The sequence below is a fragment of the Sceloporus occidentalis genome, unplaced genomic scaffold (assembly GCF_023333645.1).
Source record: "Sceloporus occidentalis isolate IW3139 unplaced genomic scaffold, rSceOcc1.0.p SCAF_3, whole genome shotgun sequence".
NCBI lineage: Eukaryota > Metazoa > Chordata > Lepidosauria > Squamata > Phrynosomatidae > Sceloporus > Sceloporus occidentalis.
In genome coordinates, this window is record NW_028316983.1 from 66,709,400 (window position 1) to 66,734,343 (window position 24,944).

The window sequence follows — 24,944 nt, forward strand, 5'->3', positions numbered from 1 at the left end:
TGAGGCACCAGCACCCTTTGGCAGAGAAAGCTAAAGACCTTGTAAAACTATAAGTCCCAGGATTCCATAGGATGAAGTAAAAGGCACTTAAAGTGGTGCATGATTTGTACAGTGTAGATGCTCCTTCTGAGACAAAGTACCTTACAAAATTGAGGGCAAATTGAGACACTTCGATATTCCAATCCAAAAGTAGTTAAGGGTATCTCATGGTTTCAGCCGATTTCAACAGTTGATTAGTTAATGCTGTGGTGCCTTCCTTTTCCCTATATCTGTAGTTTTTGTGTTGCTTAACATTTGGTTTCTTGGAACAGCTGATGAAATGGAGTGTAGTCCATGCAAGCTTATGCCACAGATTTAGTTTATGCCCTCTTAGTATAGGGAGTCACAGGGTTCCTTGTTTCTGCAAGCATTAATCTGTTTGGAAAATATAGCTCTGAACAGGTACCTTTTGATCATGGAACAACTGTTAATGGTCTCCAGACCAGAAGTGCTGGTTTTCATTATTTTTAGAGTTCTGGGGTGTTTGCAAGTATAATGTTGCAGGAACCAACAGGCTAAGAGTACTGCTTTTTCAGAGATATAATCTGAAAGTAAATTAGTAGGAAGGACAACTATCTGGGCTTAGACTAGGCAGAGTTGCAGAATGTGATATCAAGTGCTTATATTGGTACTTTTATAAATAATCCTTGTTAGAAATTAATCTATGCCTCAAGTTACATAATACAACAGGTTTCTCTCATAAACCTTCCTTGTTTCCCACAGGAATGATGCCATCAGATGAAGGCGGCTCAGAGACAGAGAGCCTGTATGAAATTGAGGGCATGAATAAATGGATTCTTTTTTTGTAAGTTGCCTCCATGCCACTCCCAAAATTCTCAGGTTCTGTTGTGCAGGAATGCACAAATCAAATCACCCTTGAATATAATTGCTACATTTAAAAAAAGTTTTTATCTGCAGGAAATTTTCAATTAAAAATATTTTGTGAAATCTATACCCTTCTACCAATCTGATAGCCTGTTCTTTTCAGTCTTTCTACACCACCACCTTCCTGAACTTCTGGCACCATTAGTCTTTCTGAATCTCTTTCTCTCTCTCCTTCTCTGAGAAACCTCCATTTCACTCTGATCTACAGCATACCCTTTCCCCTATTTTTACCCCAAATACTGGTAAGATGCAACACTTGCATCTTTGAATTCCTTTACTTTCTTAAATTCCGATTCCTGAATGGTCTCTCTGTATCTTGTATTTTCCCCCTTTGTATGTACTATACCCCATAGAAAAATCTGTGTTTCATCTCTGGCAATAGTATCCATGATTTGTAGCCTCCCAACAATATGACACTCTGAGGGAATTGCAGAAACAGGTCAGATAAGCAGCGTGGTTGGCTGGCTGCAAGAGGTTATAAAAGCTGACACAGCACACTTGACTCTAAATCCACACAGAGTGGAGTAGCAACATGAACATAGATACATAGGAATTCTTTTGTCCCTATCTCCACTTTTGATGGCTTGGTTGGGCTTAAATAATGGTTTCTCAACAATTTGGGGATCACTTGGGCTCATCTGGAATTTTTAGTGCCACAAGCTCTCTCACAAAATGGCTGCTGTGGTGAGTGAGGCCAGACGCAAAATGCTAAAAATCAAACTAACGAGGTTAAAAATATAGTAAACTGCCCAAGAATCTAAGACCAAGATGGAAGCTGGGTCTGAGCTCTAGAACACAAAACCACTCCTTTGACTCTGCAGTTTTCTTCCCCAGCACCCATTTTGCTAAAGGCAAACTGATGACACACATATCCAGGGATAGCCGTGTTGGCCAATGCTGCAAAATACATTAACATTCAAAACCCACAAAACACCAAAACCTTTACTGAGCCGACCAAAAATGTAGAAAATACATTATGCAGAAGAACACTCAGAGAGACATCTCACCAGAAAGCTATATACAAGCCAGAGATATGGCTAAGCTCTGCACAAAGCACAAAAAGTATAAACAGATTAATGGTTATGCTCAGAGAAACACATAGGAGATACTCACACTGCTTCCCCCCTCCCTCCCGATCTGGGCAGGTGAAGACCGGGCTGGGAAGATGTGTTATCGCACAGCTCTGTGCCCAGATGTGAAGCATCACATACCCAATCATTACTTTGCTAAGAACAGAAAAGTCCAGTTTTAGCAAAGTATGGGAGAAGTCCCAATCTGGTACGGGATGCCTCCAATTTGGGCACGAAGCTGTGTGATAAGACATGGTCTCAGACTCAGCCTATGCCCAGATTGGAAAAAACAGCCAGTGCACTAATCTCCATAGTTGAACTTCCTTGAAAAAAGCAAACTCTACAACCCCCTATAAAGAAAAACCCCTCTCTTGAAACCCACCATCTACAGGGACAGCTCTCGCTTCTAGCCCCAGGACATCCCAGTTTACATTTTTCAGGGTGGAAGATCAAGTTTTAAAACAAAGCAGTGGGCTTCAGTCTCACATACAGGCCTTTTATATTCTGTCAATATCTTTGGTCTTAGGTAGGGCCTACAGGATTCTTTGACAATGAAGACTGCACCTAAAACCTTTACTATGCAGCCTGCCAGGTCTCACATATTTTTTAAAAATTAAAAACAAATGGAATTAAAAAAAAACTATCAGAAGAGACCTAGTAGGCATCAAGAATGTGAGGGGCCTCAGTCATTGGAGATTCCAGCCTTATGTATTCACCACAAACAGAAACAAATAATTAGTATTTAATACTTTTCTGGGTTCTGTAGTCATGGAAGAGGGTCCAGTTGTTCTAATGACGTTATGTTTTGCAGGCCTGCCTCCATATATTACCCAAACTGTTTTGGTGAGAATAATTTCAGAAATAGTATGAAATTCTGGGTCGCAGTAGAAGTGCTAGAGAACGTGAAGCCTGGGAAGAGCAGAGATTCTGAAGGCTTTGCAGGACCTCAGTACTACAAGCTGACCTATGGCTTTAATTCTCTTTGTCCCTTGTCTTCTGTTTAGTCGACACTGGAGACGATGGAACCGACTATTTCGCAGAAAATGCCGTGAAGTGGTTAAGTCCAAGTTTTTCTATTGGCTTGTGATCTTGATTGTTGCCTTAAACACCATCTCAATAGCCACTGAGCATCACAATCAACCTAACTGGCTGACTGATGGCCAGGGTGAGTGGGGCTTTGTATTTCTGGGATTTCCCCAGATTCTGATTAACAAAATATAGTGGGCTGTGATGCTGTCAGTTGTAAACTTCCTTGTGTTATGATCTCTCTTTGCTTTTCAGTTTCCTAGCCCCATTTTAACAATATCCCATGTCTATTTATTTCATGTCCTATCTCCCACTGTAGAAAGTAACATTTCCCCTTGACTTCTGTGTTTTTAAAAATATTTTTATTATAACTTACTTACATTTGTGTGTTGCCTTATTTCATATAAGACAAATGTAGATAACATTTCTTATAAATAAAAAATTCACTTATATATACCTTCTCGGTGGCTGCTCCTGCCCTCTGGAATACCCTTCCGTGAGAAACAAAACTGGCCCCCTTTTTGCTTGCTTTTTGTCTGCAAGCAAAAACAGCTCTATTCAGGCAGGTATTTGATGTATAAGAATGGGGTGGCTTGTGTGTTTGTTATTTAGGGTGGATACCATGGTTTTAGTGTGGTTTCAATGGAGCAGTACAGACGGGCGGCTAGAAGCCGTCCCTGTAAACCCTGTGCCATGTCTTATTTTTAGTCTATTCAGCTTCAGGCCAAACTATCTTACATACACACAGCTGCTTCCTTCTTATCTAGGATTTCTTAACTTTCTTGTTTGCTTGTTTTGTCCCAAATAGAAAAACAGCTTTGCAGTGTGCCATGGGAATGGCAGTGCAGGGCCTATGGTTGTCATTTATCCATTGCAAGTTATGGGGATATTTTCCTGGAAAGCTAGCAGGGTAATTCTGAAGAGATAAATAGGAGCAATAAGGCCCATCCTACCACCAGTAGGCTACATCTGCTTTGCAGAAATAATGGTTTGCACCATCTTAACTGACATGGCTGAATGCTATGGAATCCTGAGATCTGTAACTTGTTGTGGCACTAGAACTCTCTGACAGAGAAGGCTAAATGTTTCACAAAACTGCCAGTCTCAGAATTCCATAGCATTGAGCCTTGATAGTGAAATCAATGTCAAACTATAGGCTGCTTTTCAATTAAATGAAAAGGTCAGGAGAAGGAAATGTGCAACTTCTATGTATAAGGTTGCTTGGCCCTGGCAAACATACTTAATTACTACAATTCATAGCCGAGGGGTAGAAGTGCTCTGTGCTGCTGAGCTGCTGCCCAGACAGAAAGTGGTACTGCCCAGGCACAAAGAACTGACTGAGCAGAGCAACGTAAGTACTCATAGTGCAGGACGATGGCGCGTTACAGACCGCCGGATTGCGGTGGTTTGCTGCCACCGCCGGTTGCTGCATCCAGGAACCGCAGCAGCCAAACGGCGCGGTTCCCGGACGCAGCACAGAAGGAGCGCGAAAATCGTGCTCCTTCTTGCAGCCTGGAAGAGATGTCGTGAGGTGCTAGTCGCGCACTCGTGGCGTCACTTCTGCCGCATGACGTGCGGACGCAGAGTGTCCGTTACGGCAAAATGGCGGCAGCCGTGTGGAACGGCCGCCGCCATTTGTTACGGACTCAGTCCGTGCTAGGGTTAGGGGCGTCTGGAAGAGACGCTCCTTTCTAACCCTAGCACGGACTGAGTCCGTCCTAGGGTGCCCGTTTGTAACGGGCCTCTATTCCCTTTTCCTAGGACTTTATCACATGTGGCTTTTAAACCATGATTAGAGCTGGAAGAAAGTGGCTTTGGTGATACATATTGCATGACGATGCCTTCATCCCATAGTGCTCTATCCTTGAAGCATTGCTAGGGCATTCTTTTCATTGACACGGGGAACCGACAATGAGCTCATAACTGTGTTAGTCCCCAGGTGTAAAATGCCAACACAATTGCATTATTGCCAGTCTCATGGTATCAGTGTCACTTCCTACCCGGTCCGCCTTTTCCCTTCTTATTCTCAAGTATGATGATTGCCTTTAAAAAAAATTCTATTCCTTTTATCCTTTAAAAAAATAAGTTAAATCACAGTAACAGTTCTCTGGAATTGCATGAAAAGTTATGTTAAAAAATAATTAAAATAAAATAACCCCTCTAAAAGGCATATTGGATAGATCATAGGGCAGGAAGGTGAGGTTAAGGATGAATTGGGAGGAAAGTACAATGGCAGAAGTCTTCTCAATCACACGATTGAGAAGACGTGCTATAATGGCTGATCACAAACAGGTACCATTCTGTTTTCTTTAACAAGTACGATTGCAGCAAGAATGGGGATCATGCAATAATGTCCCCAGTTTGGGGAACAATTGAGCTCTTGGGCAGGCCTTTATTGTCAACCCATCATCACCAGCTGTCTTTTCCACCTGCAGATGTTGCCAATAGGGTTCTTCTGGCACTTTTTACAGTTGAGATGATTTTGAAGATGTATGCCCTAGGTTTTCATCAGTACTTCATGTCCATCTTCAATCGTTTTGACTGCCTTGTGGTATGCACGGGCATCCTAGAGCTCATCCTAGTGGAGATTACCTCGATGACACCCCTGGGCATCTCTGTTTTGCGGTGCATTCGCCTGCTGAGACTCTTCAAAGTAACCAAGTGAGTGTCTCATTATAGTAAAAGAATTGTTTTTGAAAATGTGTCTCCAGTATCAGTATCTTTCAAAGGGTGTTTGAAGCATGTGACCTATTTTGCAATACTCATTTCATTTTCATAACTGTATATACATTTGCTGGGACAAATGTAAGGAATGTAAGGAAAATGTAAGGAAAACTAACATTTTTTTCAGGATTTGAGTCTTAACAGTCTATTTAGTAGTAATACAAGTTGTTTATTGAGTCTTAGTTCTGGGTATGTATGCTCACAGTTGCTTCTTTATTCTATTCTCATCCATTTTTGTTTTCTGTCACCTCAGTCATCCTGGACTTTAGCCAACCCTTATGTTTTGGAATGCCTTCCTTTTAGAGTTATAATTGGCTCCACATTCTGGAATCTGTTAGAAAGATATCAAACATCTTTCCTTAAGCTGACCAGAAACAGGAAATAAATAAATAAAGATGCTTACCTTGGATGTGGCAATAATAATAATAATAATAATAATAATAATAATAATAATAATAATAATTTATATCCCACCTCTCTACAAAATGCAATCGGGATGGCTTATAAGATTAAAATATACAGCCCGAACCCTCAACCCACCCACCCCTTAAAATACAATTAAACCATGTAGAATTTAAAACATAAAACATACTTTAAAACAATACAATGACTGTGGTGAAGTCAGAGGCCAGCAATTAGATTTTCCTTCTGATAGCCGGAGAACTATTCAGGAAAGGCCTGCCGGAAGAGATCTGTCTTTATAACTCTTTTAAAGCTGTTCAGAGTGGTAATATGATGGATCTCGTCCAGCAGGCCATTCCACAATCTGGGCGCAATATCTGAGAAGGTCCTCTTGGAGATCGTAGACAGCTTTGTTTTACAAGGGTGTAACAAATTTTCCCCTGAGGATCTAAGTGTGCAGGGAGGATTATATGGAAGGAGATGGTCCCGAAGATAGGACGGACCCAAGCCATTTAGGGCTTTAAAGGTGATCACCAGCACCTTGTACTGGGCCCAGAAACTGATGCGCAGCCAGTGGAGTGATCTTAAGATCGGTGTTATTCAGTCTCTTCTGGATGTACCAGAGACCAATCTGGCTGCCATGTTCTGAACTAATTGAAGTTTCCGGACCAAGCACAAAGGTAGCCCCATCTAGAGTGCATTGCAGAAATCAAGGCGTGAGGTTACCAGTGCGTGTACTACAGTCTCAAGGTCCCTGACTTCTTTTACTTGCTTAACTGTATTAAAGATTGCACTCATAATACAAGAATTAGCTTTGACAGTAAAAACTTCTTGCATTAATAAAACAACTTCTTAGTGACAGCAGAAGTGATAGTAAATTAGTCATTAGAACAGTTCATATTTTATGTGTTTATCTAGTAAACTGTGTTATCAAGGGGTGTCCTTGGAGATGACCCAGAAGTTGCACCTGGTACAAATGCAGCAGCTAGATTTCTGACCAGAGTACAGATTTGGAAAACAGATTTGTTACACTGGTTTTATTGTATGCTGCCCTGAGAGCTCTAGATAGAGGGCAGGATTTGTTATTGTTGTGTGGCTTCAAGTCATTTCTGATTTATGATGACTCTCTGGTGAACCTATCATAGGGTTTTCTTGGCAAGTTTCTTTACAGGAAGTTTGCCATTGCCATCTTCTGACAGAGGTTGTGAGAGTGTGACATGCACAATAGAGGGCAGAGTAGAGATATTTTAACAAATAAAAAACCAAAACAAATAAATGACACCGGTCTTAAAGGAACTGAACTGATTGCCGATATAGTCCTGGCCTGAATTCAAGATGCTTCTGTTGACATTCAAAGTCCTAAATGGCTTGGGATCATCTTGAAGGAACATCTCCCCTTGTATAGGCTTTCCTAGTGACAGAGGTCTGCTACAGAGCCCTTCCTTGTGTTCTGCCAAAAGGAATTATACAGACATGAGGACATGGGGAAAGGGCTTTATCAGCTGTGGCATCTGGCTGTGAAATACCTCCTTCCTGGAGGCCCAACTGGCACCAATGTTGACTTCATTCTGGTGCCAAGTAAAAGCATGTTTTTGTTAAAGCCTGTGAGCCCTAGTTGATTTAATCCCAAAGACATGTATACATGGTTTTAAACTGTTTCAAAACCACTTACATTTGTTTTAATCCTTTAATTGTCTAGTCTTCAATAGACTTTAGTCAATTTAAATAACTTTTATTGTTTTCCATTTTAAAAATTTTAAACTACCTATATTGATTTTATTTCTACACCATTCTGAGATCACATGACATAGGGAAATAAATAGATAAATAAATCCATAAATATTTTAAAGAATATCTCCAGGATATGTATGTCTCCCAACATCTTTACAAAGCTTGTATCTTATGATTTGATTGTTTTTCTCCAGGTACTGGACATCTCTGAATAACTTGGTGGCATCTCTTCTGAACTCAGTGCGCTCCATCGCCTCACTCCTCACCCTCCTCTTCCTCTTCATTGTCATCTTTGCCCTATTAGGGATGCAACTTTTTGGAGGAAAGTTTGATTTCGATGATGTAGAGATACGGCGCAGCACCTTTGATAACTTCCCCCAGTCTTTCATCACTGTCTTCCAGGTACAATTCACGGTATTTGTTAAGTTAAGTACAGTGGTACCTCGGGATACGAATTACCCAGGTTACGAAATTTTCAGGATACGAAAAAAATTAATTTAAAAAAACTGTTTCGGGTTAAGAAAGTTTTTTCGGGTTACGAAAAAACTTTTGGTGCTTTTCGGCGCGATTTCGCACCAAAAAGCGGCTTTTCCCCATTAGCGCCTATGGGGATTCGGCTTGCGAAAGCCTTTCGGGTTACGAAATTGACAGCGGAACGAATTAATTTCGTAACCCGAGGCACCACTGTACAGGACTGTGGAGGTAATAACTGCTGGCTTTTTTGAGGAAAATATCCCTTTAGGATCCAAATAGTGAAGGCTTAGCAGGCTGAAGCACCTGTTTATTTAGAAAGTCAGGAGGAGTGTAAAATGTTCTTCCTAGCAAACAGGCAGATAAACCAAGCTTATTTATTATTCTTATGAAATTACACAGTGACAGTATTTAACTAATCAAGGCAAAGACAGTAATATAAAGTAACCAGCAAATCAAGCTTATACAAGTTGATAACTTTTATCCGAAATCCTTTGGACCAATGTGTTTCAGATTTTGATTATGGCTTGTTTGTTTGTTTTAGGATACCTGTATTTGCATATACATAATATACACAAGGCAATACACAACAGAAGCAACATAGGACAAATTGAATTTGTGAGGCTGGAGAGAGATGTGAGGCTGGAGAGAGACTGAGGATTTGTGAAATGTCAGGAATCATATGATAGTTCTCAGCATGAATCCATGCCTCCTGGCATTTCACAGATCTTCACATCTCTCTACTGCCTTGCATCTCTTTAAGCCTCACATCTGTCTCTAACCTCACACCTTATTCTACAACAATTTCTGTTGTATATGAGACTGGAAAGAGACTGAGGACTTGAAAAAATGGATAAGCAGGAGTGCTGCATCTGTTGCCTCAAAGGCAGAAGCAGGTGGCTGGCAGCAAAAGTTTGGGTTTTTAGAAGTTTTCAGAATTTGTATTTCTGAATTAGGGATGCTCAACCTGTGTACTATTCTTGCAAAACTACACAGCAACAGTATTTAACCTACCAAGGCAATGACAGTAATATAAACTAATAATGAGTAAGCACTACTCTGAAACTATGGCCTGTTACAGACTGCCAAAATAAAGCTGCTTCGGGTCTCTTTGGAGGTATGCTATTTAAATGATGCATGGGTCCTAAGAGTCTGGAGGTCGCGCCAAAGCCACACTCCATTCCTAAGCACTCGAGTGCAGCTTTGGTGCAGCTTCCGGATTCTTAGGACCCATGCATCATTTAAACAGCATACCTCCAAAGAGACCCGAAGCAGCTTTATTTTGGCAGTCTGTAACAGGCCTATGCATGTCACACTTGCTCCTTGCAGCTCACACTGTTCTAACTGGCATTCTCTTTATCTGCAGAATGTCTCAAGATGTCTGAGGATATCTGTCAGAATGCTTGTAAAAGTTTAATTTGAAATTCCTAAGAGCTTCTAAAATGTTCCATGATTAAGCCTTTTTCTTCAGCATGTCTCTAATTTGCCTGGCCTTATGGTCACTTTTGGCCCTTTCCCTGCCCCTGCTATACTCAGTTCTTTGATTAATGAGTTCCTAATAGGTAATAGGAGTCATGACTCCTGGGATATTTTCTGAGCTCTGTGCACAGGTATTTTTGGTATCTTAGGAAAGGAATTGTGACTAATACATTCTCTTCTTGGTTTGAAGACTTAATACAGTGGCTGTGTTCAGTGCTTGCAAAATGTATTCTCTGTTCCTAGGTCCTGACTGGAGAAGATTGGACTTCTGTTATGTACAATGGGATTATGGCTTATGGAGGACCAAGCTACCCTGGGATTTTAGTCTGCATTTACTTCATTGTTCTCTTCGTCTGTGGGAACTGTATCCTTCCCTTAACTGTTGCTGGAGTATTGTTGGTCCATTAGATCTCATATTCTGTTAAGAGAGTCAAGCAAAACTCTTCTTCACTGGATCCTGTTTGTGTTCATTTTGCAACATTACCATGAGAGGCAGGCAATTCAAGTAAAGTCTCTCTTATTCCCTCAATACTAATTCCCCAATCTCTCTTATTGCTGAACTAGCAAAATGTGGATTCTCAGACTTCAAAATGTGAGTTTACCAGTGTTGTAGGCAGTACAGTAATAGACAGATGTTTATAGAAAAAATGTTTGGCTTTCCTTATTTATTTATATTGTATCCTATCTTTCTACTGAAAAATGGTATACAATGGTAATACAATTCCATTAAACAATACAGTTAAAACATGAAAACAATTTTTTTATTAAACTTTATTTCACATTACATTATACATCATACATATTTGTCTCACAACGTAATATTATATTTTCCCTTAATCCCTTCTTTTCTTTTCTCATAAATATTTGAGTTTATTTACGTTTCTTTTGACATACTTCCTTTCCTTTAATAACCAGAATTATCTATACATCTTTTTCCTTCTCCATCTTCTTTTCCTTTTCTTGTGACATGAAAACAAATTTTAAAACATCAATTAAAAATAGCATCATTGAACCAGTTAAAACTCCCCCAACAGCAACCCAGCTTAAATGTCAAAGGCCTGTTTGAATAAAAATTTATTTGTCTATCAGTGGAAGAAAAACAAAGAGAAAGAGTGCAGCTTTCCTTGACAGGGAGTTCCAGAGCCTGGGAGCAGTCACCAGGAAAGCCTTCCCTCGTGGCTTAAGCAATGGAGATGCGGGGGGGGGGGGGGGTAAAAGGCATGCTCCTGGCAAAGTCGTGTGATCATGCAGAAGATTTTCAGACACTTCACTCTTATCCAGAAGTTCCAGGAATTGTTTGTTGCTGGAACATTCCTGGATCTTCATGGGTTAAGTCATGGATAAGCGCAATGTCATCTGAAAATCTTCAGCTTGATTGAGCAACTTTGCCGGGAATATGCCTTTTTCTTCCCCGATTTTCCCCTGTCTGACAATCTCCAAAGATGCATCCAATGCTGATAAGACAAAGAAAAGGGCTTTCCTTCAAGATCTTATCACTTGGGCATGCTTTTTGAAGAATATAGTCTTTCAGATAGCCTGGTCCCAGACTGTATAGTGTATTATGGAATATAACCAACACCTTGAATGTTACCTTGAAAGCAGACTAGTAGGCTTTTAAGTCACAGTAAGAAAGGAATGCTCAGCTGCGTATTCTGAACCAGCTAAAGTTTCTGAACATTTTTCAAAGGCAGCTTTGTGATGATAATGCTACAGTAATCAATAGTGCAGATGAAAATAGAGTGGTGCATTATACAAGTTAATGATCCAGTCTGGTGACAGGATGGACATCCAGGTGGATTAGGTGCACAGCATATAAATTTTATATGACAGGACTGAAAATAGTACAGTATGTTTACTCCTTTCAGATAAAGGTGACATTTAGACAAGATAGGGGAAGGAATATCTCCATTACATGATTACGTTTTGTCAGTATCAGTGTTATTGGCCCAATCTGGGGCTTCATTCTGACTGCTGAATATTTCTTTTTCTCCCCTCACCAATGTGTATTAATACACACAAACTCATGTTCAGATACATACACTCACAAAGTTACTGAGATTTGAATTATTGTCTTTGGTTTCATTCAGAGCCAAGCAAAATGAAATAAGTAATAAAACAGGATTGTATAGACAGTGGCTTTGTTCCTTAAAAAAAAAAAAGGCTGGATTTGTTTATCTCACTGCATCATCAGATCTGCTCTGTTGTGCCAAGATAGTGTTGTCATGGCAGAAAATTAAAAGCATTTGGCTCTAATGGTTCTAAAGGGTATGTAATGGCTGTCACTAGGCTGAAACGTCCTGTGCTGGTTATGCAGCTGGGCTGTTTCTGATCTTATAGGCCTTTCTGCCTCTATGGTGTTGCATTTATAAATGATACAGTTAGCTTGCTCTCAGTTGTTGAACAGAATTCCTATTCATTCTGCATGCCATCTTTTAGCATCAGATGAGCATCTAGTGCTTTCTCCCACTCTGTAGTCTCACATGTTTAGGTGCCAGCAGCTCAGTCAACACACATCTGTCAAAATGTGTGTGTTTTTGTGAGGACCAGGGCTGTCTTTAATATCTGCACATAAAATTTCACATTTCTGCTCAGTTTTTCCCAGGTTACTGTTGTTCTCTCTGCTTTCCCCACCTCTGATTTTATTCTCATCTGACAAACTGAATGGTCTGCGGTTTTAGGATTTACCTCATAAATAGGATGGAGCCATCAAAGTGGAGAGCCAAAACTCTTGATTCACCAGTTCTGTGTTTACTAAACTTGTGATATAAAATTCCTTAGCTCTCCTCCTCACTCTACAGATATCTTGCTCAATGTCTTCCTGGCTATCGCTGTTGACAATCTTGCTGAGGCTGAAACATTGACTTCTGCTCAGAAAGACAAAGCTGAGGAGAGAAAGAGAAAGAAAATGGCCAGGTCTGTTCTGTCTTTTGTAGTGTATGGGCTCTTTCACACTATAAAATCCCAGTACTATGATTCTACTTTAACTGCCATTGTTCCCTCCTATGGGATCTTGGGACCTGCAGGAAAGGCATTTAGAATTCTCTGTCAGAGACCTCTAGTTCCTCACCAGACTACTAGCCCCAGGATTCCACATGGTGCAGCCATGACAGTCAAAGCGGAATCATAGTGATATAGTTCTGTAGTGTGAAAAGACTCAACAAAACTAATTCCCTCAGGGCTCTGCTCCCCTGTGGAACATGGAAACAAGATGACTAGCTTAACTGTAAGATGCCCTCCCTGCTTCTCAACATTGTACTCTTCACTTTCTCCTTCTCTTTCATTGTAGAGGTTATCCTGAGAAATCTGATGAGGAAAAAACATTGTTGGCCAAGAAGCTTGAGCTGAAAGCCAGGGGAGAAGGCATGCCCACCACAGCCAAGGTCAGCCAAGAGTGACAGTTGCCAATGTCATACTTTATTTATTGCATTTGTGTAGGTCGTTTATACCCAGCTTTTCAAGGCAAAGCCCTTCACAATATGGTTTTCAGTACAATTGCTACAGTAAAAACAAACATTTGAAAACAAGTGTGGGCAAAGTGTGGCCCTTAGACTGCATACAGTGCCATACCTGCCAGCATTTCACAAATGAAAACTGGGATGTATGTGGCCAAGCAACATCTGAGTGTGGCCAAGATGGCAAAAGTTAATGATGAGGAAATGTACATAAGCTAGGAAAGGCTGCAGCAGTTTACTTTTGCTTGAGATTATCAAGCAGGCCAGATCCCACCCTTTCCTGTCCTCTCGCTCTACTTTTGTATTTTGAACCCCAGGAAAAACACTTGCTTGGTTACATTCCTATTGGCTTTTATACCACCTGTGTCCATGCTCCCTGTTCTTAGCTCACAGATAAACCAGGGAGTTGAGTTCTGACTCCTGTGGACTGATGCTTAGGAACAACTTGTACTTGAACAGGAACACTAGCCATGAAACACCTGAAAGCTCTGCAGGCCCCTCAAAATCCCATTTTTGTTGACACCTAAAAACATGGGGGGAAACAACATGTTTTAGAGCCATTTGAAAACCACTTCACACAGTGTACAATTTCTCCTCTGAAGGTTTTCCTGTATATTTAATTTTGTATTTCTTTCAGTATTTGTATACTGCTATTCATGTTTAGCCCTCCCAAAGCAGATTGAAACCTACTGACACACAGAGGAGATGCATTCCTATTTTACAGGCGCATACATAGAAATATATGTCATTGTTTCAAATCTGGCCATGGCTTCCTTGGAGATGTGTATACAGCAGAATACAGACATAAACAGTGGTTGTATGTTACAAAGTAAATGTTGTTCCATGCATGTACATATAAGGGCTTTCTCTACCAAAAATGGCCCTGTGTGCCACTTTTATCACATGTTTTTAAATTTTCAGTTCCTTGCCCATTCCCTTTTATTCCTTGTTTCAGAGCATAATTCAGCAGTAATACAAGCGTGTGAGAGCCAAGCCATAACAGTAAGCTTTCTTTTATGTTATTTTTTCCTTCTTTTGTTCAGTTGAAAGTGGATGAGTTTGAATCAAATGTCAATGAGATCAAGGACCCGTATCCCTCTGCTGACTTCCCAGGTAAGGATGTTTCAGCTCAGCTTGTCTCTTCCGTTCCTATCAAAAAATTAAAGGGAGAGAGATCTGGGCCAAAGTGACTTGCACTTTGTCAGTCATCATAATTCTGTGGGTTATTTTCTGACCAGGTGAATATCTCTGTATGTTCAACTGATGTCATTGTCCCAGACACCACAACAACAACAACAACAACAACAACAACAACAACAGTGACTATGTAGAAAATACAGATGGTCTACTTCTACTTTAATTTTTTGGCCCACAACTTAACAGAATAATTCAGCCAAAACTCCATGAAAGTATCTTTTCCAAGCATTGCCTGGTGCCCTCCAGGTGTATGCAGTGGCAACTCACAGCATACCTTGCTAGCTTGGCCAGTGCTTTATGGCATCAAACTGCTAAAAACTGTAAACCCTTTCTTCTGGGATTCATTTAACCTAAATGGTGTGAAGGCTCAGAACGCGAATATCTGTCCCTGTGTATGGATCAGTAATGGCAATCAATGGTTTCTTTAGAGCAGACGAGAGTGCACAGAGAAGAGAAAAAGAGACTGTGACTTAGGTAGGGAGCAAAACTATTGGACTTTACTGCCTTTTGCTAAAGAATGAAGAAATAGATGTGTATACTGCTATTAGGAGCTATTCTTCTTACCCACGTGGATGCATGTAAAACTTCGATTAAGCAGTGTGTGTGAGAATTTGATTGCAGCAATGTTATAAGAGTTTACTAGTATTTACAATGTCTTCATATTCATCTTGGAAAGAATCTAAGATTTAATAAATTGTATTTGGTAGAATTCCAGGCTAACACATTTGTCTATCCAGGCCCCAGATTTTGAGTGTCTGAATTTGGATAAGAAGCATCCTTTTTCTTTCTTTCTTTTCTTTTCTTTTCTTTTCTTTTCTTTTTTTCCTTTTTCTTTTTTTTTCCTTTTCTTTCTTTCTTTTTTTTTTGCAAGCAGGTCCTTGCCTTTAACACCTGTATGGGAGGTGGGCTCAATGTGCTCCTCTACATATTAGGAATAGTTGCATCTATTGAAAATTTAGTTTGTTCTAAGTTTTTAAAGTCTCTGGTATTTGCTTTTGTTTTAGAAACAATGGAAGCATTGAGAGAATAGCTAGAATTACCAAGGCTGCTGCCACACTGCAGAATTAATGCAGTTTGACACTGTTTTAAGTGTCATGGATCAATGCTAATCCTTAATTCTGGGATTTATAGTTTTAGGAGATATTTAGTCTTCTCGGTCAGAGAATCTTGAAGCCACAGCAAACTATAAATCCCAGGATTCCCTAGAATGGAGCCATGATAATCGAAGCGATGTCAAACTGCATTAATTCTGCAGCGTGGCAGCAGCCCAAGTCTCAAGAGGGCTGGCTGAGGTCTCAGGGAATGTTTGTACTTCTGCAAGATACACAAAGGGGAAAGTTTGAAACAAATAATACTGGAAAAGGAGGAGTTTGTATCAATACTTGGGCATACAAGTTAGCATTGCAACCTGTAAGTGTTCATGAGCCATGCTAAGACTAACTTAAGAATACAAATGGTTGTTGGCATACTGAACACAGCAGCACTGGCCTACCAATAAAGTTTAAGGCTTTCTTCACAAAGTTTCTGCAGCAAGTGTGAACTGGCATTCAGTTTGAAAAACTCAGGCATGAAGTTTTGCAGTGACTGACTGTGCTCCCTGCAGGTGATGATGAAGAAGATGAGCCTGAAATTCCACTAAGTCCTAGACCACGGCCGCTTGCAGAGTTGCAGTTGAAGGAAAAAGCTGTGCCCATGCCTGAAGCTAGTGCATTCTTCATCTTCAGCCCGACCAACAAGTAGGCACTGCATTTCCCCCTCCTCCCCTCCCCCTCACATCCAGACATATGACAGAAATACCTTTTGAAGTGAGTATAAGCCCACAGAACCAAATGATTCCCTGTTTGCCAACTGATACACATTTCTATCTGACCAAGGCTGCTTAACCTCAGAGATGAAGTCCACTGAGATGCTCCATATCAACTCTTGGACTTCAAACCTCTGAATGGTTATCAAATTAGAGCTGTGGCAAACATAGTGGCTGAAGTGCCAACAGAGAGCAATTCCTATATTCGCTCATCACATTGTTACACTGATGGAAAGAACTGTACCAGTGCTGACCTGTTTGGAGTTCTTAAAGCAGGGGTGAGATACCTATGGACCTTCAGATATTGTTGTACTGCATCAGCCCTAGATAATCAACTCAGTGTGAGAATTGATAGAGAGTTGGATTTCATTCTCATCTCTGTCTTGATGGGACACTTTCCTGACTTTATAGAAGAATATGATACCTTAGTAACGTCAGATAGATAATAAAATTATAATAAATAATTTTTTTATTTCTATCCCGCTTTTTGCCAGGCAATCAAAGTGGCGTACAACAGGTTAAAATACATCCATATATACATAATGCCCCCCCTTAAAACAAGATTAAACAATGTAAGATTAAAAACTACATATTAAAACCGACTAAGCTAAATAAAAATCATCACGGGCAGAGTTCACTGGATGGGAAGTCTTATTTGTGGCCGAGCAGTTTATTCCGGGAAGGCTTGCCGGAAGAGATCCGTCTTAATGGCCTTTTTAAAGCTCTCTAGATTGGTAATTTGACAGATCTCGTCCGGCAGGCCATTCCATAAATTGGGAGGGGCTGCAGAGAATGTCCTCTGAGAGGCTGCCATCAACCTGGTCTTTAAGGGCTGTAATAAATTCCTCCCAGAGGACCTGAGTGTACAGAGCGGATTATATGCAAGCAGGCGATCCCTGAGATAGGTTGGGCCCAAGCCATGTAGGGCTTTAAAGGTGATAACCAACACCTTGTACTGTGCCCGGAAACTGATAGATTTGTTTGTTTCAGGGATCATGTATTACTATGTGACCAGCTCTGACCTATTGGTATAAAGAGATGACCTTGCTTCTACAGATAATTCATTTGCAGTCCTTCTCATCAATCAAATCTAGATGGTGACATAGTAAATGAATCCTTACCTAATAGCCCTCATGTCACCAGTTTAAAGAGATTATCACAATGGATGTTTTCTCCTGATCTGGGCACAGGCTGAGACCATGTATAAACAGATGTTATCACACAATTCCATGCCCAGATCAGAGTCATCCGATACCTGATCAGGACTTCTGCCATACTTAGCAAAAAAAAGAACACCCTTTCCATTCATTGCTAAGTGTCGCAGAAGTCTTGATCAGGTACAGGATCTACCCATGGCAAGGATTATTATGCACTTGTTCAAGTTAGGCCTCATGTTTATCCTGGTGGACATTGCAACTCATAAGTAAGCATTTGGCTTTTGTGAGAATATTCAGCCTCACTGGGAAAACTGCATAGGGATATTTTTACTTTAGCTCTTTGAAGATGTCTGTTTTCCACTCTTCTGCTGGGGTGGAAGGGAGAATAGATTTTCTTCATTCAAAGCTTAATTATGTAAGGGTTTCTCTTTATGACCCCTCTCTGTCCTGGCTTCAGGGAGGAAATATGACACAACATAGGAAATCTCTGTTGCCCCTGGAGTAATATCTTGGGATACATTGCTTAGGGATCCAGCATCTGCATGAGGAAATCCTTGGGCGCTATCAGCTAAACTCTTTCATCCACTGTGAAACACCTGCTGCCTCCATTTAACACCAGTAAATCCCATTTGTACCAATGGCTTTGTCTCACTTTATTACCCCAAATCTGATTTGGTGTGCGGTGAGCCTGATCTGGCCCTGATCCACAATATCCTATTTAACCACAAATTTAATAGACCATTTCTCAAAGTGGCAAAAGTGTGTGTTTGAGAAGTATGGAAACTGTAATGCCAACAATCATAAACTTACTACTACTGTTTATGAGGGTTAAACAGTTTAATTTCCATAGCACTGCTTTATTTCCTAAGTCTGGATAAACCTAGAGACCAGAATGGCATCTGTTGTGATTTTCTCTGGCTTGAGCCCAGCCAGTGTATGAAATGGGGACTAGCTGATAACTCTGTGTCCACCACTCCATGCTCCTTAGAGAAAGAGTAAGTATAATTGTAATAAATAAATAGCATAAGCACCCTGGCTCAAGTATGAATTTGCTTCTCTTTGTCACTCTTCTTTTCAGGATCCGTGTACTGTGCCATCGAATTGTAAATGCCACTTGGTTCACCAATTTCATCCTCCTTTTCATCCTGCTTAGTAGTATCTCACTGGCAGCTGAGGATCCCATACGGGCAGAGTCCTTCAGGAATAAGGTGACTAGAAAGCAGTGGTTGTGTGGAGTAATACCAAAATGACCCACATTATAGCCACCCATGTCTTGGTAAAAGCGACTTAATATGAGGTGAAAGAACAGCCCAAAAGTAATGACCAAGGACAATAGAAGGAAATAAGTGTTCTGCAGATCTGAACCATATTTTACTCCATAGTGCTAGGGCAACTTCTTAAACTGTACACCAGAGTCAAATATAGCCTGATTCAAATATAAATGTATGCTAGATTCAAATATAAATAGACAGTTTCCAGTGTGTTCATTTAAAAGTTATACATGTCTCCCATTCGTTTGATAAATAGCAATCAGCATAGGTTGTTTTTTCCCCCAGATTTAATTTAGGTATTAAATATCTTGCTACCTAAAAAGATACAGTAGTGTACAATACTACAACCAATAAGCAACAGTAATTTAAAAAGCAAGAGATAACTACCAAAATGATAAAAACTTAAATATATTCACCAGCATGAATAAAATATGATTTTAAATACTTCAGTAATGAAAAGATTTAAAGAGCAGGCCTAACGCTCAACAAAGGGGTTGTCTGGCAGGCTTCTTGTGGAAGACCAACCAAGCAAGATCAGTGCCACCAGTAAAAAGCCCAGCCAAAGTAGTGCTTGATTTTCTGCTTCTTCCAGGGAAGATACCCACAGCAGTGAAATTCCTGGCAGAAATGTGTGTAATATTAAATGTATATATTTCAATGTGATTAGAAATGAAAATCATGGGTAGACTTTTTTTTATTTACGAACATAGTTTGATCATTCTTGTGCAATACAACCATTGGTTTCTTAATGTTCTAATGATTACCAAAACCAATTGTAATCTTTAGCTTTTTTAGTAATTAGTAATTTAATACATTTTTAAAATAACTTTAGTAATTATGGCAATTTCATTGGGGTTTGTAAAGACACTGCAATGTGTATGAATAGCAAGGAATTTCGGTTTATAGCTTTCAGATATTTCTCATTGTGGAACCCAAAAATAGTTTTGAAGAGGTGTGTGTACATACATACATACATACATACACAGTTGGCTTTCTAGCCACAGATTCTGCGCCCATGGATTCAACTGTCCATGGCTTGAAAATATATTTTTTTAAAAATTCAAAAAGCAAATCTTGATTTTGCTATTTTATATAAGGGGCCATCATTTTACTACTGCATTGTATATAATGGGACTTGATCATCCATAGGGGCCCTGGAACCAAACCCCAAGCAGATACCACGAGCCTATTGTATAAACAATGCACACATTCCTTTCTTCAGTTTTATATGAGTGCTCGGGAGTACTTGCAACTGAATTTTACTGTCAAAAAATAACAATTTATTTCTTTGGTGGGGTGTTTCCAGATTCTAGGATATTTTGACATTGGCTTCACTTCTGTGTTCACAGTGGAAATTGTTCTAAAGGTGAGTTACATAAAACTGCATATATTCTCACAGATTGCCTCTTCAAAGCATTGGATAATGCTCATTTATAAAACATTTTCAAGGACTGGGTTCAGGGATTGAGCACCCTAATTGCCCATATCTCATGAGCCTCCAGAGCTGAACCTTCACAGCATGTAAAAATGAAAATAGGGACAAATGTGACTTGTTCCTACTGAACAACAACCACAGTGTGTGATGCTGTCCTAGAGCTTTTTTTTTTTTTTAAAAAAACCCACTTTCTTCAGGCAACCTTTGACTGATGAAGTGTGGTGTTAAATCACTGACCCAGAAGTTCCAACTTTATTGGACCCTTCTGGGAAGGTTTTTCCCCACAAAGTTAGCAAAGTTAGAAGAATGTATTAACACTCACACATAATCAGCATCATGGAAGTCCATGATAACCTCTAGTATTGTAATAATAACTTGTCATTGAATTCTTAACATGTTTTTTTAAGTTGTAAGATGCCCTTTTATTTGCCCATAATTTAAGTAAGTATGTTTTTAAAAGACACTTCACTTCATTTATTTTTCAGGTATATATTTTAAAAATCACATATGTAACTGGGAATGAGAAATACTCATGGATTAGGACACAGATGACACATTACCAATTCATGAATTAAAGGCAGAAAAACACATAGCACAGAGATACAGAACAAGAAAGAAATTTTAGGAATTAATTAAAGGGCATTATATAGACAACCTCACTACAGAGGAAGGGAGCTGTTTTGGAAGGTCGGATGGGCATTGTGCTCAAAGTGCCCTTTTTGTTTGTGATGATGAATTGGTAGTCTGAATAGTTGTCACCGGTATAGAGAGCCAATAGACCCCGAATTAAGGTTTGTTAATTGTAGTTATGGCACATTCCCCAGCTTCTAGGAGTCTCACAAAATGGATCTACCACAAACTAACCAAGGCTTCTTTTTCACAACAGATGACTACTTACGGTGCTTTCCTTCACAAAGGTTCTTTCTGCCGCAACTATTTCAACATCCTGGACTTGCTTGTGGTTGCTGTTTCCCTCATCTCCATGGGCATTGAGTAAGTATGCAACAGAGGGATAGGAATTCCAATGGGTCATTTGTTTATTCCTTGCTCAGTATGAGTCAATCTGCAATAGTGCCATTTCTCTCAAGAACAGGATGGCACCAATCATTAACTGTGTCTGTTCGGCAGCAGCTGAGGATCTGTGGAGTAGGATAGGATGGTGAATGTATTTGCCTTCTTTTGAGCAGTGGTTCCTAAACTTTGGTTCTCCAATTGTTTTGGACTTCAGCTCCCAAAATTCCTGACAGTTGGCCAAATTGGCTGGGGTTTCTGGGACTTGAAATCCAAAACACCTAAAGGACAAAGATTTGGGAATCACTGCTTTAGAGTAAGGCAATAGGCATACTTTGAAATATATAAAGGATATCTTTGTTTCTGAAGAAATATGAAGCAGCTATAGATAATATATACAGCTAGTGTTTAGGCTGATAGCACAGAGTGTGCACAGACTGTGACCTTTGGGCTGTACAGGTTCTGATTCCCATATTACTACATGCATTTGATAAAAATTATGTGCTCTGAAATTAAAGTTCCTTTTTGAATTTGAGGATTAGAAACTGATTCATTTTAGACTGAAAGTGTCAGGGCAGAAAAAAAGATGGCAGTCTTTTGAACAGTTATTTCAAGGTGCCCTGGTAGTTAGGCAGCACTGCAGAATCCTCTGACCTACATTCCCAACTATGATGTGACCTGTTCCATCTCTAGAAATAATCCAAAGACCATATCATATATAGACTATATTATAAAGCCACATAATGCCTTTATGGGCAGGATTTAAACTGTATATCATAAGCACAAAAGTTTAAGGTCATGCTAAGGTGTCTCCCCATTTTCCTGTAACAGGTCTAGTGCCATCTCAGTGGTGAAAATCCTAAGGGTGCTCAGAGTTCTACGACCACTTAGAGCCATTAACAGAGCAAAGGGTCTGAAGGTAAGTATAGTCATGGAAATGATTTCATTTACTGAACAACATGGGAATAAGGAATGGCAAGGGAGGTGTGATGTCTTCCTATCTCTCAGCTAGGAGCAGACTTCAACAAATTATGCAATGTTATATTTTGTAATCTTATATTTTGCTTGTAACTGAGATTGTTTACAAATTTCTCTCTCTCTCTCTCTCTCTCTCTCTCTCTAGCATGTAGTCCAGTGTGTTTTTGTAGCTATCAAGACCATCGGCAACATTGTGCTTGTCATGTTCTTGCTCCAGTTCATATTTGCTTGCATTGGAGTGCAGCTCTTCAAGGTGAAAATCTTTCCTTGCAACGTTATATTTTCTGCATGAATCAGAATAGTTATTATTGTTTTCAGAGATCACTGATTAAGGGTTGTTATTCTAAATATTTATTCTTTTTACCAGAGTTTGGAATCCAAAACTGGATTAGCCAAATATCTTTGGTTAGTCTCAGGTCATTGCATAATCAAGTGTGGCCTTCACAGAATTCTGCATGTGCAAAGTAGTGACTAAATTAATATGACCCTAATCATGCATTAGTATGGACATGGGCCTAGAGGCTGATGAACCATTGGTACCAAAAATGAATCTCAAAGAACAAGGAGCATGCCACCCAAGTCCAAGATACAAGAGACTCCTGAGTCAGAGCTCCCAAGACCAGTGAATGAAAATAAGCATTGGTGACCTCTAGGCTTAGCAAGGAGCACTTACATCCAATGTGCCAAGACCAGAAGTCTGCATGCCATGTGCTCTTGGATAAATGCAGGAGCATCAGGCTTCAAGCCAATTGCCTGCATCCTTTTAAATTTACACCTTTATGAGAAAAAGTGGAGCCTGGAAAGGGTAGTCTACCTGAAAGGAATAAAAGGTCTCAGTGAAAGTTCTTGCCAGAACAAGGTGCTGAGTTGGCGCTCTCAGGTGTAATAACATCTGGCTTGCCTTGTGACCACACTTTTGGCCTGAAAATAACAATATGCCACATTACATATACTATGTGAAACACAAATAATTCATCCTTAATTATCTTCTCACCTTCAAATAACATCAACTATCTGGATTGGTGCTTTCATAATGTAAACAACTCTTAATGATGAAACTGGTTAAGGAGGACAAAACAAAGCATCAGCATTTTTCAAGAGACAGTTCTGTAGCAGTCAAGGAGAAGGCTACAGTCAGAATCCTTCCCAGATACTAGATCTGCTAGTTGAAGAGTTAAGAGAATCATAAAATGTTTAGCAGATGATGGTCTAAAGCAGTGCTTTCCAATTTATACAACGCTTTCTGTTCAATGAATAAAAATAATCCCAGGCACAAACCCTACCCTTAACATGAGGTAGGGTGAGACAGCATCCCCAGGCAATTTATTCTCTGGTCTATACAAAGAATCATGTGCACTGTATATATAGGAAGGATTAATTTGAACACAATCAAGGACATGCAGGGGTAGATGTGTTGGCCATTTAACAAATACAAACAAAAATATGTATTTGTAATAAATACAAAAAAGGACAGTTGATGACAGCCAGTGAAATGTATACTTCCAGGGAGGTGACACAATAGTGTCATTGCAGTGGGTATTTTCCCTCAGTCAATGTATGAATCAAACTGGCAAGATCTTAGCTCCTCCTGCTGCTCCTATAATGCTTGATCACTTTAGCCACAAGGACAAAGATGCTCCAGTCTGATTGAGCAAAGATGCTGTCTCTTTCTCTTCAATAGCAAGGACTTGTACTTGGCATTTATATCGCTAAAAAGACACTCGCTTCTCCATCTTCACTGATTTGTCAGACAGTTGAAACTGTAATTAAGTACAAAAATGACCAACCCCTCCCATATCACACCTAAACAGTAAAATCAATAATTCTTTTGAACTTTGTTTAATTGTAGGGGAAGTTTTTCAGCTGTACAGATCCAACCAAAATGACTGAATCTGAATGCAGGTAGGCCACTCCCTGGTTACTGATCATAGTTCTCTTCTACTACTCAGAACAGTATATCACAACAAAGTGTAAAACAAAACTAAAGCTGCATCTGCACTGCAATTATAATCCAGTTTGACACCTCTTTAGCTGCTATGGCTCAGTGTGATGGAATTCTGGGAATGTTTTGTGAGACATTCAGCCTTTTCTGTCAGAGAGCTCTGGTGCCATAACAAACTACAGGATTCCATAGGATTCCCAGGATTCCATAGTACAGAGCCACGGCAATTAAAGTGGTGTCAATCTGGATTATTTCTGCAGCGCAGATTAAGCCTGAATGTGTGGTCGCTACTGAAAATGGTGGTCACACATTTAGTTCCCCCATCCCATCTAAAATGTCTAATAGAACATAACTCTGAAAGTGAGAGGAGGGACTGTGTTATGGTGCCCCTCATTCTCAGAGTATGTTCTGTCAGATGTAGAGAATGATTCCTTTAAAAAAAGGAAAAGAAAAAGAACAGCAATTCCTGTAGGGTTCCATTCTCTCTGCCATGCTGTTTAATACCTACTGTATATACTCATGTATGTCTAGAAATTTTAGTCAAAAAATTGACCCAAAAAACCTGAGTCAACGTATCCACAGGTCAATGTAAATACTGTATTTTAACTCTTATGAAAAAGGAACCATCCTCTAGTGAAAGGCAAGAGTGTAATCTGTCCTGGAAGCTCTGACCTCCCTCTGCTCTCTCATCCATTCAGTCTTTAGTGTGAGCACATACAGTTATGCCTGCTGGAATTTTGTATGTTCTTTGACATTGTTTTCCTTTGATTTAGACGCTTCGTTACATGTCCCTAAGTTTTACCCTCGACTTACCAACGGGTCATATCAAAATCCATAATTTTGGCCCTAAAACCTGCCCTCGCTTTATGC

At 39.8% G+C, this 24,944-nt stretch overlaps 1 protein-coding gene across 2 annotated transcripts in view; it reads left to right on the top strand.

Moving 5' to 3' along the window:
• CACNA1S (calcium voltage-gated channel subunit alpha1 S) overlaps positions 1 to 24,944 on the top strand; it is a 95,323-nt gene that overhangs the window by 33,143 nt on the left and 37,236 nt on the right. For both annotated transcript variants that reach the window (XM_089514825.1, XM_089514827.1), the window contains exons 9-23: positions 763 to 844; positions 2,999 to 3,159; positions 5,456 to 5,681; positions 8,072 to 8,279; positions 10,071 to 10,191; positions 12,626 to 12,740; positions 13,114 to 13,207; positions 14,323 to 14,392; positions 16,080 to 16,212; positions 18,516 to 18,645; positions 20,015 to 20,074; positions 21,030 to 21,136; positions 21,986 to 22,073; positions 22,278 to 22,385; positions 23,982 to 24,034. In XM_089514825.1, coding sequence (XP_089370951.1) covers positions 763 to 844; positions 2,999 to 3,159; positions 5,456 to 5,681; positions 8,072 to 8,279; positions 10,071 to 10,191; positions 12,626 to 12,740; positions 13,114 to 13,207; positions 14,323 to 14,392; positions 16,080 to 16,212; positions 18,516 to 18,645; positions 20,015 to 20,074; positions 21,030 to 21,136; positions 21,986 to 22,073; positions 22,278 to 22,385; positions 23,982 to 24,034 — 1,756 coding nt within the window. The remainder of the gene's footprint in view (positions 1 to 762; positions 845 to 2,998; positions 3,160 to 5,455; positions 5,682 to 8,071; positions 8,280 to 10,070; positions 10,192 to 12,625; positions 12,741 to 13,113; positions 13,208 to 14,322; positions 14,393 to 16,079; positions 16,213 to 18,515; positions 18,646 to 20,014; positions 20,075 to 21,029; positions 21,137 to 21,985; positions 22,074 to 22,277; positions 22,386 to 23,981; positions 24,035 to 24,944) is intronic.